We start from the raw sequence: 14706 nt of genomic DNA on the forward strand, positions 1-14706 counted from the left end.
TTTTTTTTTTTTTTAAGTGACAATAATAAAATGTAATAAAAGGGTGACACATCCCGAAGCGCTTGAAGCTACTCCAACCAGAGAGGTACGGAGGGGAGCACAACCATCTTCCCCTAGCCCCGTCAATCACCGTGTTACACCATTAAAGGATCAGCGGGCTCTAGTAATCTTTTCTGATTACTGCCACCGTTAATGCTGGTGGGGGCGATGAACACCAATGATGCAGAGAGCTTCAGATCTTTAAAAAATTTAAGGTTCCCCAACTTCGGTTTGGACGCTTCTCTCAATTTCTTCCAACTAATGCATTTTCAGTCTACCTCTGTTAGAACTAAATAACACCCCAAACGCCCAACCAACCAAAACCCCAAGTCAGGCACACACAGAAAGCCTCTCCAGCTGCGAACTGAAAAAGAAAGAAGGAAAAAAAAAAAAAAAAAAAAAAAAAAAAAAAGCGGCTATGAAACACAACACCGCTAAATATATGACGGCGGCTCATTCTACGAATCTAATTACCGCTCGCAACCAAGGTGACTCCGTGGAAAAAACTTCCCGGGGCGGGGGAGCGCGGCTCGGTGCCGCCCCAGCCCCGGGGCGAACCCCGCTCCCCGCGCGCGCCTCCGCCCCCCCACGCGGGGCGCGCACGTGCTAGAAGGAAACACGGTGCGGCGCAGGCGCGGTGCGGAAGCCCCGCCCTTCAGCGGCGGGGGCGGCGGAAGGAGGGGTCTCAATCTCCGGGCGCCTGATTGACTGATGTCATTTCCCCGACTCCGTGCCTCGCCGGCCCATTGGCTGCTTGCGGACTGCTATCTGCATCGCGCTCCCTGATTGGCTGTTGCCCCGCCGGCTGCCGCCCTATCCTCATTCGAGCCACGCGGATTATGTTCCCTAACCCCGCCTTCTGCCCCAGCCCCTCCCACCGCCGCCGGCGGCTCCGCCTCCACCGCCTGTCCTCCCTCTCATTGGACAATGCCGTGCTTCGCTCCTCCCGCCCACCCCTGCGCTGAGCTCCCCGATTAGGTGGCGACGAGCTCCCTCAGGTTCCCCCCGCCGCGCGGCACTGCTCATGCGCTCATCTCGATTCCCCCCCCCCCCCCCCCCGCCAAGTCGTGTCGGTCCCCGCCCCGCGCGAGCCGCCGGTCTAATAAAGTTTTGTTCGGAGAGACATGGGCACGGAAACGGCGGCGCCCCCGGGCCCCGCCCCCGGCCCCACCCCCTTCCCTCCCCGCCCTCCACCCGGGCGCGGCGCCCGCCAGCCCGGCCCCGCCCCGACCTGCCCGAGCCGGGGGGGGGGGGAAGGGGAGCGGTTGAGGCGCGCGCGCGCTCGCGCCCAGCTTGAGTCGCCGGCAGCTCCTCTCCCGCCCCTCCCGCCCCTCAGTCCCGCTCGGCGGCCGCGGCGGCAGCAGCACCAGCACCAGCAGCCGCCGCCTGGGTAGCGGAGCCGCGTCCTCCCCCTCGTCCTCCCCGCTGGGGCACGGTGAGCACAGCCGCGTGGAGACGGGCTCGTCCCCCCGCCCTCACCGCGCCGGGATGCGGAGCCTGCCGTGGGGGGCGCGACGGCACGCGGGAGGGGTTCTCGGTTCTCCCTGTCCCGGGTGGCCGGACCCCTCCTCTCCAGCCGGTCCCGGGGAGCGGCCGGAGGAGGGGGCGGCCGGCTGGCGGCTTCTCCCTTTCGCCGGCCCGCAACGTGCGGGTAGACGGGGGCGAGCTGGGCGCAGCCCCGGTGGCCGCGCTTCGCGCCGCTCCGCGCCCCGGGTTGGGACGGGCGGCGGCTGCCCCTCGCCCGGCGGTGGGGAGGGGAAGGGAGCGGGCGCCGCTCTCCTCAGGGGCTGTGGCGGGCCCGCACCTCTGCGGCCGGCGGCGCGTCTCGGGTGCCCCGTCACCGCTCCCGCCTGGGGAGGAGCCGGGCGGCTGCTCGGGGACGGCGGGGAGCCGGCAGCGGGTATTGTGGCGGCGGTGCCGGCCCGGAGCGCTGCCCCCACGGACGGAGCGCCCCGGCACCCCCGGGCTTCGGAGCCGCTGCTGCCGCCGCCGCCTCTTGTCTGTGCTGGCGCTGGTCGGAGTTGTCACCCGGGACTAGGCTGGGCTTTCTCATCGTATTTCACGTCTGTCATATTGCTTGGGAAACTTCCTCAGCCCGATGCAACTTTGAGCAAAAAGAAAAAAAAAAAAAGCCATTTCCTTTAATGTTACAGCTGCTGGAAAACATTGCCGACAAGTTCCTCTTAAAATATAATTGCAACATCACCGCTTTAGAGGAAGCGAGACCTGGAACATAGGACCGCAGGGAAAGCACTTAATCTCTACTCCTTTTGTGCAATGTGAGAAACGACTAGGCTTTTCTATGCCGTAGGACTCTCCGTTGGGAGATTTAATGCCTTTTAAAGTATTCTGAGGCTTTTCAGAAAGATCTTAAGTGCAAATTGCTCCTGCTGTAAGGCTCTAATCCGGTGAATTGGAAATGAGTTTGGGTTTTTGAAGAGACTGCTGTGCTGGGTTTTTTTGTCATTTTCTGTAGTAAACGTAAATGCAACCATAGCAGTGCCGGACACGGTTTGTGTGAAATGGGGGTGTATTCACTCGCTACCTGGTGGTTCTGACATCCGTTTCTGAAACTTGTCTGCCTTTTCGACTGTTTTTGCTTTCACTGACCTTGTTCAGCAGAACCCTTTGTATTATTGCTGCTTCCAAATCTTGTGTAACATCTGCCACCGCTGTAGAAATACATCATGTAGTTAGGGTTTTGGATGGCTATCTTGCTTCCTGTTTGGTTTTCCTCACAGAAATCTTTTTATAACTAAGAGACTGAGATTAATCCTTTTATTTTTTTTTTCCTCCTTCTAATTCAACAGATGCAGTTTATGTTGCTTTTTAGTCGCCAGGGGAAACTGAGACTCCAGAAGTGGTATGTCCCATTATCTGACAAAGAAAAGAAGAAAATCACAAGGGAACTTGTTCAAACAGTATTAGCTCGCAAACCGAAAATGTGCAGCTTCCTGGAATGGAGAGACCTGAAGATTGTCTACAAAAGGTTGTTCTGTCTCACTAACCTCGTAATTGCCATACATCATAAACGGCGTAATAAGTAGCAAGAAAATAATGAAGGTTGATTTTTTTTTTTTTTTTTCCCTCCCCCCCCCCCCCCCCCCCCCCCTTCGCTCTGCTGGTTATGGAGAAGACTGACTTTTCCCTTGAATCTAATTTGATAACCAAGTAGGAATCATTCATGTGTGGAAAATCACTCATGCGTTTAGAAATGTGCTGAAGAAAAGAAATGAGGTTTCCTTCTACTTTCATAAGGAGTGGTGGTTCTTGGTTCTGTGTTTAGATTTCACATGGTACATAAATGCGTACCAATAGGAAGCATCTAAGATTTAATAGCTGATAAAGAAAAACTAAATTTTATAAACGTTTACCTCAGGCAATGACTTCATAAATCACCTGAAAATCTAACTTGCATTTAAATGCTCATAGAAATAAGGAAATTATTTTTCGGAGTACCTAGTTTCTTTTTTGTTGTTTTTTAAAATTATTTTTTGCTATGAATACAAAAAGGCATTTCTCTCAATTGAAGAAATCATGGCTAGCCTTCTTTTGGTGGAAATGCTGTATAATTTTCTTTGCAATAGTTTCATTTATCAGTTGTTCCTAACTTTTCTGGAAGTATTGGGCAAGCATTTTTTAGCTTTGTGCTGATCTTTACAATGCATTACAATGTAGCAGTGTGGACTTAATTTTCTCCACAAATAACTAATCCTCAACCTGATTTTGTAGGCTTCATCTCTGCCAGCTAAAAGCTGGTGCTGTGAAACCTTGAGTTACCTCCTTTTCCTAGTTAGTTATAAACTTCAGAAGAGTTATGCATTCTTACTTTCTTATTGATACAGTTAAGAATTTGTGCCCTACTATAAATACTGCAGTAGTCTCTCTGTAGGTAGGACAGAGAGAACTGGAGCTGAAATGAAGAGATTGTAACTGTTCCAGTGTACCAAATGGGGAGAATCGACAAAGTTTAGATGTTTCAAGTCCTGGTTTCATACATATATGAGTGCATGTAACATCATGCATGTGAATGTTACCAGTCTGTGTAATGCGTGTAGTTCTTTAATACTGGGAGGAGGAACAATGAGTAAGGCTGTGCTTAAAGAAAACATACTCAGTTTTTCCTTCTGCCTCTTGATTTCCTCACAAAACTTCTTATCCATACGTGTACTGCCTCAAATGCTTTGTGTGCTCTCTTAAGCCATAATGCCTGCAAGTGCTCTTTCATCTGGGCTTTTATGGGACTAGATCAGAAAAATTAGGCATGAGTAGGCCAGTCTGTTCCCTTTCTTCCCAGTCCTGAACAGCAGTAGCTCTTCTGCTGGTGAGTTGATTCCACACAGCTGCTTTCCCTTCCTGTCTATTGCTGTTAACAACTGCTTGTCCTTTTGTATCTAGCAAACTGGTGGAAATTTGGGCATGACTGTTGAGTTGCTGAAAATTGTGATGTTCATGCATCTCTAATGTGCTGCGGCTCCTATGATCCAGGAGTATGAAGACATTTGCTGAGAGATGTATCCAGACCATTTTGCGCTGGGTGTAGACTGCAGTCCATCTGCTAGACTACTGGTGTGCGCAGCTGACTGCAGTAGCCTACTTCACTATCTGCAAAACAATCTGGCACAGTTAGCCTATGAAATCTTGCATAAGATTAGCTTGTATCAAGCTAATGAACATCTCAACTCTTGTTTTACTTTTTTGGCATGTTTCATTAGGCTAAAACATTGCCAGAAGGACTGGGTCTAAGAGGTGATAGTTAAAATTTCTGTATCTGATAATATTAACAGCTTTTAGGTTTGTGGGGATTTTTTCAACCATCACATGGTAATTAGAGTTGATGAGTACCAACTAGTGTGATTTCTTTGAAACGGGAGATCTGTTATAGCTCAGAAGTAGATAATCCCAAGATGACAACCATAATAGTTTTAACAGTTTCTGAAAGGTGGATGGCTAAAAGAGAAACACATCCACAGGAACTTTGTGTGGTTCGTGAAATTGCAAAAGATGTTCCCAATTGCTCACAGACAAAAGACTCTTGAGCCTCTCTGTGTAAGATCTGTTCTTGTCTGATTTATTACTGGGAAGGATCTGAACCTCCTGGTGCAAATGTTTTTCAGTAAAAGCTATAAATAAAGTATGTGCATAGGGCTGTTGTACATGTTGCATGTGCATATTGCTATTATGAGTCTTAAATTGCTGAAATTGATGTGCTGTTCTTGTTTTTAGAGTGTATTTACTGTCAACATGTAAGAGAATTGACCTAGATATTGCAACTCAAAGAATGGTTGGCATTATTAGAAGTATACTCAAGGGTCTCATTGATGTACCTTTTTGCAAGAACAGAATGAACTCAAATGCAAAATTGGCAAGCCAGTAGCTTCTGCTGCCTTCTGATCTTTAACATTTATCAAGAAAGCTGGACTGTTTTGATTAGCCTCCTTAGCTTTGTAGTATTTCATCCTTATAAGATGCATTTTGAATTAAACTTCAAGAATACAGAATTAAGTGTTTTAAAATCCATCTGAATGTGTGACTAACTTATATTTTCCTTGGTTTCATACATGTAGCATAGATGATGGCTGCAAAATAGGGTCAGTCGTTGGTGCCGTAATTTTTTTCTGTAGTGCTATGAAACACAGATGGAAAGGTGCCCTGTTTTTGAGATGGCTCGTGAATTGGGATGTATGTATTTTGTAGCTGGTTTGGAAGAGAGTTTTTCAGGCCGGTAGACATCAGAAGGTTGAAAAAGGATGTGAGCTTCTAACTTTGAGACAAATAGAGATTTGTAGTGACTTGCTGGAAAAAAAAATTGAAATGTGGGAAACCAACAACAGTTGCACTTCATGAAAATAGGGAGGAAGTCATCTGCAGACAGATGATTAGAAACTTGGCAAACATAATTAATAGCTGCTCTTTATATTTTGTCATTTTAAAAACTAACTAGTGGTATTGGAGCATATAAAGTATGCTGTGCACCTTTCCCCTTGCGGCAGAGAAATGTGTTAAATGTTAAAATTTCTAATTTTACTTTTTAAAAAGAAAAAAGGAACTTAAGATAGGATGTGATTTCTTCCCCCTCTACCCCCAAAGATCTCAGCTGTTCACTATTTTAGCTTCTGGCAGTATGAGTTATTTTCATTGTGTAGTATACTGCAGTCAGAATCAGAAATTATAGAATAACTTTTTTTATCTAAATTTTACTTTGTTAGCATTTGCTTAACTGAGATCATGGGACTTGGTTATTATTGGCTGGTAATTTGATTAAGGATTGTGGCTTTGGTTTTGTATGTCAGTTTGGAATTGTGTTTGTATAATAGTATAAGGTTATGAAACTGGCATAGCTTGTGCTGCACTTAATGTTGTGGCAATTGTCTTTAACATAAAATAACCATAATCGTAGGTTACATGAAAGACTTATGGAAAAATAAGTTTTACAAGTTTCTTATCCTCCTGCCATCTGAAAGAAATAACAGAAGAGCCCAGTCTGCAAGTAGTGTGCCTCTTAGCTCAAATTACTGTGAACTGAAGGTGAAGTCATGTGGCTAGGGGTATGTGCTCAGCAGTTGACATGATCTCTGTCTGTCTTTATATCTAAGGTGCCAGTTAAATATGTTACTATGGTGTTGATCAGGTGGCTCTGTAAAACTTACTGAATGTGAGGATTATTGTGAATTAGGTACTTGTGTTTGATTATTTTAGCCTGATCAGGGCCTCTCTGTAGAGGATTCTAGTTCATGTGGCACTAGGAGGACCTCAGCATCAAAAAGCAGCAGCTTTTTCTTAAGAGGATTACCATACCAAGCTTTTGTTCATTTCTAAAATTACTGGGGATATAGCCTTGCTGAAATGAGAAACTGTAAAAGAAATGCTTCACTTACTAAGTTAAATATGTTACTGTTGTTGATTTATGTATCATTGACTGAATAGTGACTGATCAGCCTGTCCTAGAGTCTCAGAACTTTTTGTTTTATTAAAGAAATGTGTAAGGTTTTTTTGAGGAGAAAAAAATCCTTTGCCAAGCACAAATTCTTAGTGGTCCCAGTTTTCACTGGGTCAGCTATCAGCAAACCATAGATTCCTGGGCTCCCTTAAAGCATCTGTCTGCTTGGTTGTCATTTGCCATTCGCCTCTGCTCCTGCCAAACTATAAACTTTAAATTTCTGCAGTTAGGATCTACATGCAAAGTGAGTTAGGTGCTGACTGATTAGCGGCTTGCAGCTTTAGCCGGTGACAAACTTCCAGGGATGACTTCCAGAAGGTGTTCTCTCATCTAATAGGAGAACACCCCTGAACTGGTAGGATTTGCAAGTCATGTTCTGCCCACAGCAACCGGATCCACAGCAGTTACTGAACCTGGCTGTGAGCAGTGCACTAAGCAGAGAACTCTGCCTGCCAATTGTGAGGCTTCCCAGTACTGAACTATTGCAACTACTGAGAGGGAGCTTCATGAATTTGTTTCCTATCACAAAAAACCCTAAGGTTATCTGTCCGAATGCAGGAATTTTTGTAATTATTTATGCCTCCTGTGTTTCCTTTTTGGTCTTTTATTCCATACTACATTTTGAGGTGATATTTTCCAAACTATTTTTGGTCTCTGGTTTTGGTCTCCCTTATGCTATGTGGAAGATGTTTATCATAAAATATTTCCTTAAATGAGTGTAAGCAGCTGGTTTGGGTCTGAAGATTCTGTGAATAATACCCAGACACACACACACCACCCCCCTACCCACACCCAATTACAATAGGAATAAAAAGGGCGGATTGTTTCTTGCAGACTGCATGACATTTGCTTTTGTGTGATGTGGCATACTTGACTATCAGGATTTGCCTTTTCATTGGGTGCATATGAAAGACAGGCTTCTGTCAGGCTCATTAGGAAGAAACAATGCTTCTGCGGAGCAGAAATCTTTTTCAGCCAAGTACAGTAATCTTGTCTTTGTATGGACATTCTCCATGTAAGCTTCTACACTTGGCAAAACCTCTTGTTTATCTGCTGTAGACTATATGGACATATGTGGACACTTTTCTGAAGCTCTGGCCTGCAGAGAGAAAACATTACAATAAAATTGCCTTCGAGTATTTGTGTCTGAAGTGTACCTTTGTAGTATGCTCAAGCCCTTTGCAGTGATGGCTGAATTGCTTATACTCTTCCACTGTTTGCCATGTGGGCTTATTGAATCTGCATTTGTGTGTTGTTTTTTTGTTTGTTTTGAGTAGTGATCCATTAGTCACAGTTGCTACTGAAAAAATATTTTGAAAAAGATTCTCTGCATATAATGATAGATACCTAGGTCTCCATTTTTGTGTTAAGATGCTACTGTGTAGTGTCTGGTTTTTGGTATTCTTTCTCCAAAACTGCAGTTGCAAGAGCTTTAATATGTAGTCTAGTCACTAGGGGCCAAATAAAGTCTTTGAAAACTGTGTTACATTTTCTTTTAAATGAGAACACTGAGAGCAGACCACTTCCTACAAAGTATTTTATGTTAAGTAGCCTGTCTCTCTCTCCCACCCTCATTCTGGGTATTTGCATAAAATAGTTCAGTGCATCAGGAGACTCTTTAAGTAGTAGGGAAGCACAAAAGGACTGCCCTGTGTGGATATATTTCAAATATTTGAGTCAGACTTGATTTGATAAGGTTTGTTGGTATGTGATTCAACTCGTGTTTAAGCACTGTAATGGAACAGTTTAACTATACTTCATAATCAGTGCTGCTCATCTGAGTATGAAGAAAGCTTTGTTTAGATAGATTTGGTCTGGGTGCTGGTAATTAGCATAAATGTCAACTAATGTGCCAAAGCTCTTTTTTTCTATAATGAAATACAATAACATGAAGCTTGACTTACAGATTCCTCAGTGGGCTTGAAAGCATATTTTACTTCATAGTATCACTTTCCAGTATTTTTTAAAATAGCTTTATCTAAAAGATGTGTTATACAAATTGAATCTTGCAAGCTGCTACAATGACTGGAAGTGTCCTTGAAAAATTAGGGAGGCACAAACACAACAGTGTAAAATCCAAAGAACTGTGCTCAGATAGGACTTCTGATGTGCTGACAAGTCACCATGGTAAAGAGTTGAAAGAGCAAGGGAATTAGTGTTAAGTCCTAATGGAGGTGTCTTCCCTCCCCCCCTACCCCATCATGTTTTGTGGTAGGATGGAAAGAAATTGTAGGCAGTAATTTTTTTTTTACAGTAGTTGAAACTTTTGGATAGAAGTTATTCTTAGTTGTTCATGGTGAAGCCATAGCAGTTTGACTCAGAGCAGAGTAGGGGAATGTTCAGGTCATAAGTGATGCTAGGTGAGTGGCTGGGAGACAAATTTGAACATAATACAAAATACAACATTTTTTTGCAGGACTTCTAGCCAAAAATCCTGACAATTTCTTTGGGAGCTTACAAAGTCCCGGCTGATAAAATATGCCTAACATTTAAAAGGTGTATACAGTTCTGTGCGTGGGAACCAAATATGCATCTTAAACTTGGCACTCACATCTCAATGCCTTATTTTTTCAAAAGGTTTGGCTACTCAGAGTGCTTCATGTGGCCAGCTGTGCTCTCTAGACAGTCAAACAAAAGTTTCTGGGTCAAGTAAATAATCGGTTACAACAGGTGTTAGTTGAAATCTCATTGGTGCTATGTGTGTCTTTATGGCATACGGTTTGGGCACTTCAGAAAAGCCTAAATGGGTTTTTCAGCTTTCATTCCTGTTTTGTTTTTGCATCAGCTTTTTTAAACATGACTTGAACAAGTGTATGGTAGAGCACAGTAGAACTTGATGGTCTTTTTGTGAAATTGGAACTCAAGATCATACCTGAGGTAAAGAATTCCCTGTCTTCCATGGTGGAAGTAGATTGCTAGAAACTAGCTGATGGCCACCTCTTGGTCTGATACCAGGACTGCTGATAGTAACTGAGTTGTTGACTTAATAGCCATTGGGGTATATGACAGTAGTGTTAGTTTTGGACGTTTTGGGGCATTTGTTAAATTATCTATAAAGACCAAATCCCAATTGATAATTAAATTTACCTTTCCCAATGTGTTTTCTGTAGTTTTTAATCTCTCTGTGTGTAGCTTGTGTGATAAAAATTTAAGACTGAATCTCTTGATTAATATACCAGTGTTTGGATTTGATAGTAGAGGAAGTATCTTGCCTTAGAACTCTGACAGAAGGCCAAAAAATCAGATACATTTCCAGCCACCTCTTAGGCTAATTTAATTCTGTCAGCTAAAGGATGGTGAAGACTGAAGTCTTGCTTGACTCGAGGAGACAGATCCCTATTGTACATGCATATGTCTGCTGGTCTTTCAACCATTGTTTGGCAGAACTTGCATGGCTGTTGATTTAGAGTAACAGTATCCTCAACTTGAGTATGTAATACATCTCACATGCATTCATTTTGCTCATGTTCTTATGCTAACTTCAGGATTATTTTGTTGTTACAGATATGCAAGTCTCTATTTTTGTTGTGCTATTGAAGATCAGGACAATGAACTAATAACTCTGGAAATAATTCATCGCTATGTAGAACTTCTTGACAAATATTTTGGCAGTGTGAGTAATTTCTTTTTAATTTTTATATATTCACAGTCTCTTTATATTATATCATTTTGGTTTATGCCCACAGTACTTCTAAAAAACATAATCAACTAGCTGTTGAAAAGGTGCCTCTAACACATTTTATGTTGCTTGCTTGGCCAAATTAAACTGTTAAAATACAAAATTAAGTTATTAATTTTGGAGAAAAACTGCTATTAATCTGGTGTTAATTGCCTGTATTTATTTCATTTCCTAGTAGTCACACTTGAAGTCAGATAAAATCTTATCCTTAGCTTTCTGTCTAGGCACCCACTTTTCCTTCTCCCTGGCACTGCTGTAGGGCGTGAGCACTTCTGACATCTGCTTCTGAAGGAGGCAGTTAGTTGTGAACTGGCAGGAGTGGTAAGAAAAGAGAAGACAAACATCTGCTTACCCAGATAACAAACACAAACAACTGTAGTAATGTGGATTGCACTCTTAGAAAAACTGCTGCTTATCCTGCCTTCCTAGTCCTTCTGACTAGGAAATGCATAGGATGAATAAGAAATTTGAGATGATTGTGTTTTCACATTTTTCTGTAAAATTGTGTAATCTGCCTTTGGATACTGCAGGCAGGAAGAATTTTTAGAGTGATAATCTCGTGCCTCATGAAGAGCCACACCATACTGATGGTTCTGAATTGAACCCTTTTTAATAATTGAAAACATTTTTCAGAGAGGTTGCTGTAACTAAAGCAAAAAAAGATTGTTTTTTAAATTTTTTTCCTCAAAGGTCTGATTTTTTTTCTTGTTGCCCCATTTCTTAAAAGGTGGTAGCTGGAGGCTAACATCTTGATTTGGTGAAATTTGGTAAAGCTGTGACCAAGTTAAGTTTTGTGAAAGGATATACCTCAACACATAGTATCCTCCCACTTTGCAATAATGCTCTATGTTCTTTTTAGGTATGTGAACTTGATATCATCTTCAATTTTGAAAAAGCCTATTTTATTCTGGATGAGTTCCTTTTAGGAGGGGAAGTTCAGGAGACTTCCAAGAAAAATGTTCTCAAAGCCATTGAACAGGCAGATCTTCTACAGGAGGTAAGCAAATTCAACTTCTCTGGCCAAAGCATCAGCATGGTAGGCTGTGAGTCGAAAAAGCTCGTTTCTATAAGCTTGTAGAAGGTGCTTTTTAGCATGCTTAGCATGTAGTTTCTAGTTATTTGTTGTAATTGTGCAATATGATGATGTTACCTGGTCTTTTCATTTTGTTTGGCATGTGTATAATCTACTGTGATTTTTGCTTTTTGCTAGAAATGCAAGTGGCTGTTTTATGTGTATACTTAGATAATTGTAGTTCATGCTGTTTTAACTTAGAGTTGTTCACGTGTCTTTCATTTCTTCTCTTTATTAATCAACTATTAGCTTTTTGTCATACCTGATGCATGTTCACTTCTTTACTGTTTCATTGCTGAAATCCAGAAGCTAGACTCTCTTCTTTGAGACATTCAGGTATAGTTCTTACTCTAGAGACCTGCCTTTCTGCTACAGGTTGCTTACTCTGGAACATTTCTGTCTTTTAAGTTGACAAAGCAGTAATTGTAATGCCATAGAAACATACAGAATGAAGTATAAGAACATATGTTTTTTCACTTTGTTTGCTTTTGTTGTTCATTACTAACTTTGAAGACAGAGTGCACCTCTACTGTTTGTCTTTGGAAAACATTTGATGGGAAGGGGTTCAGTGGTATAGAAAAACAGTATCATTTCCTCATGTTTCCCCATCCTATGCTGTTTTTTGGGGGGGCGTGTGGGGTGGGGGTGCTCTGTGGGTTTTTTTTGGTGTTAATGCTGTAGTCTTGAGTTCAGTGTTAAAGTCCTTTAGTGTCTAAATGGAAGTCACAAAATTCTGGTGTGCTAGAGGAGTCATTAGTCTTGTGTGCAAGTCAGTGGAATGTACATTTTAACAGGGATGATGAACCTTATTTTTTTTAAATGTAATGAGGTTCACTGGTAAGAATCTACATAAATGTAAGCTCCTCTATTTTTTCCCTCTCATGTGAACCTTCAGTTTCTTATTTCATCCTGTGAGTTAATCGCTTAATTCTCATATAAGCGTTCTGTGTTCCACTTGGTACTCTTTTTTTGTTGAACATGGTCTTAATAGGATGGGGAAACACATAATGTTCTTTATCCTTGTAGTTGTGTTAAACACATAATGTTCTTTATCCTTGTAGTTGTGTTTGTAATCCTTTCAGAGTACATGCAAATCCACAGCATGTCAAAGTTCTTGTCTGTCAACCCTTAGTGTCATGAACAAGGTCAGCCATTACACACAGATTTGCTACCCTGTTTTTCTAGGAAGGAAATATATGCACTTATTTACTGCTTATGTTCTGATTCAGTTTTTTTGAGCCCTCTTTTACTCTTAGAAGGAATAATCTTAACCAGAAGTCCTGTTCACAAAGGGGAGGGGGAGATAATCTGTTTATTCTGTTAAAATCTTCTGTTCTTCTTTACATGAAAACAGATCTAACAAATTATTTATTTCAGTCTGTCTCCTGCAAATGTACTGTTAATTATACATAAAATAGAATTACTGTTGGTTTTATTATTCTCACTGGTTTTTAATTTTATTTTCACCATTTTCTTATGGCTCTTTTAAAGCAAAAATGCATTCTACTTCTAGGAATTAATTACTGATTTTCTATCTAAACAATTAGCATTCTCTTTTTAGAAAAGAAAGTATCGCTTTTTCAATGGGAGATTTTTTTCCCTTGCCCTGATCGCTTTACTCTGGTTACCGTTCCTTTCCCCATCTCTATGAGATTTTCTGTTCTGTCAAGGTTTATTAAATCTTTCTGATTAAAGTGGAATGTAACAGTTTATTACAGCACCACTGTAGTCTTACGTTTGATTTTGTTTTTCATTCTTTGTTATATTGACTGTTGATCAAGTATAAAACCACTCTATATATCCGACTTTTAGTTTATAAAACCTGTAAAAGTCTGAATTCATATTTAAGTTGAGCTTCCAATAAAGTAAAACTCTTTTTGCAGAGGTTTGTTTCTGTATCAACTGCTGCTATGTGCATGCTGAGTTTGATGAAGAGGGTTGTTAAAATAATAGTTTGTCACAACTGGAGACTTTTTGGTCCTTTCAGTTAATTTCTGCTTCCCAGAATACTTCAAAGCCACTGGAATGAAATGTGGTTTGGTTCCAAATGCAAACCATTTATAGCAGGGTGTATTTTTGTGTTTGTTTTTGACCATGTCAGATTCTAATTATGTGCAACAAAAGGACTTTTATTTGGCCCTGAATACTCATATTGCCTAACTTAAAAATTACTAATCAGTGTTGAATACACAACATTATTAATTAGTAATGCTACATACATTAATGTATGAAGCACCTTAAAGATTAAAAGCTGTACAGAATACTTATACAAAGGAAAATCATTACAAATACATTAAGGGGCTATTTATGTGATGTTAAAAGAAAATATGCAGAGGCATAAATTGCTGAATAGTGAATTATTTCTTAATAGCCTTGCCTACTTGTATTTTCTGTGGCAGTTTTCCAGGATGTACTTCTGTTTCTGAGCACCTACTTCAGTTTGTCATTAAGTTCTTGGTTCTGTGCAGTTCACTTACTGCTAGAGTTTGTGTGACTGAAACATATGAACTTTTTAAGCCTTTTTCACCTTCAGTTTCTTGTTAGCTCTTCAATAATGTGCTCAGTTCAAATATTCATTCCTTACACCACCCTCACCCCCATTTATTACCAGTTGATAACTTATCAATAGTCAGTTGTCAATACTGGCTGTATTAACCGTATGACTGGTAGTAAAAACTAATTATTCCAGTGCTTCCATGCTTCCTTATAAATCTATTGCTAGAAATACATCTGTTCAAAAGAATGCTGTCATGTGGCTTGTTTGATAATTTTGTATCTTTTACTGTAGAAATTTTAAATACTTAACTAGTGATTACAAAGGCATGCCTTTCTAAAAAGGTGGGTTTTTTGCTTATGTGAACAACTCAGTTATACTGAGAAGAGAAAATGGGCAGATGCAGAATGTTGTTGCATGAGTTATATACATTTGTGTGGATCAGCTAAAACTTCTGTGCATGATTTCATTATACTTATTTT

At 41.3% G+C, this 14706-nt stretch overlaps 1 protein-coding gene across 6 annotated transcripts in view; it reads left to right on the forward strand.

The window, feature by feature from the left end:
- Positions 1-1296: 1296 nt before the first annotated feature.
- Positions 1297-14706, forward strand: part of AP1S2 (adaptor related protein complex 1 subunit sigma 2) — a 32394-nt gene continuing 18984 nt past the window's right edge. For 3 of the 6 annotated variants that reach the window (XR_012633692.1, XR_012633693.1, XM_074906780.1), the window contains exons 1-4: positions 1297-1474; positions 2850-3028; positions 10484-10592; positions 11518-11655. Coding sequence is in view for 1 of the 6 variants with exons in the window: in XM_074906780.1 (XP_074762881.1) it covers positions 2850-3028; positions 10484-10592; positions 11518-11655 (426 nt within the window). In the remaining 5 variants the exon portion in view is untranslated. Of the gene's footprint in view, positions 1475-2849; positions 3029-10483; positions 10593-11517; positions 11656-11979; positions 12067-14706 lie in introns of all 6 variants that reach the window. The other 3 variants (XR_012633691.1, XR_012633695.1, XR_012633694.1) reach the window with 3 other exon arrangements.

The sequence above is a fragment of the Athene noctua genome, chromosome 1 (assembly GCF_965140245.1).
Source record: "Athene noctua chromosome 1, bAthNoc1.hap1.1, whole genome shotgun sequence".
Lineage (NCBI taxonomy): Eukaryota > Metazoa > Chordata > Aves > Strigiformes > Strigidae > Athene > Athene noctua.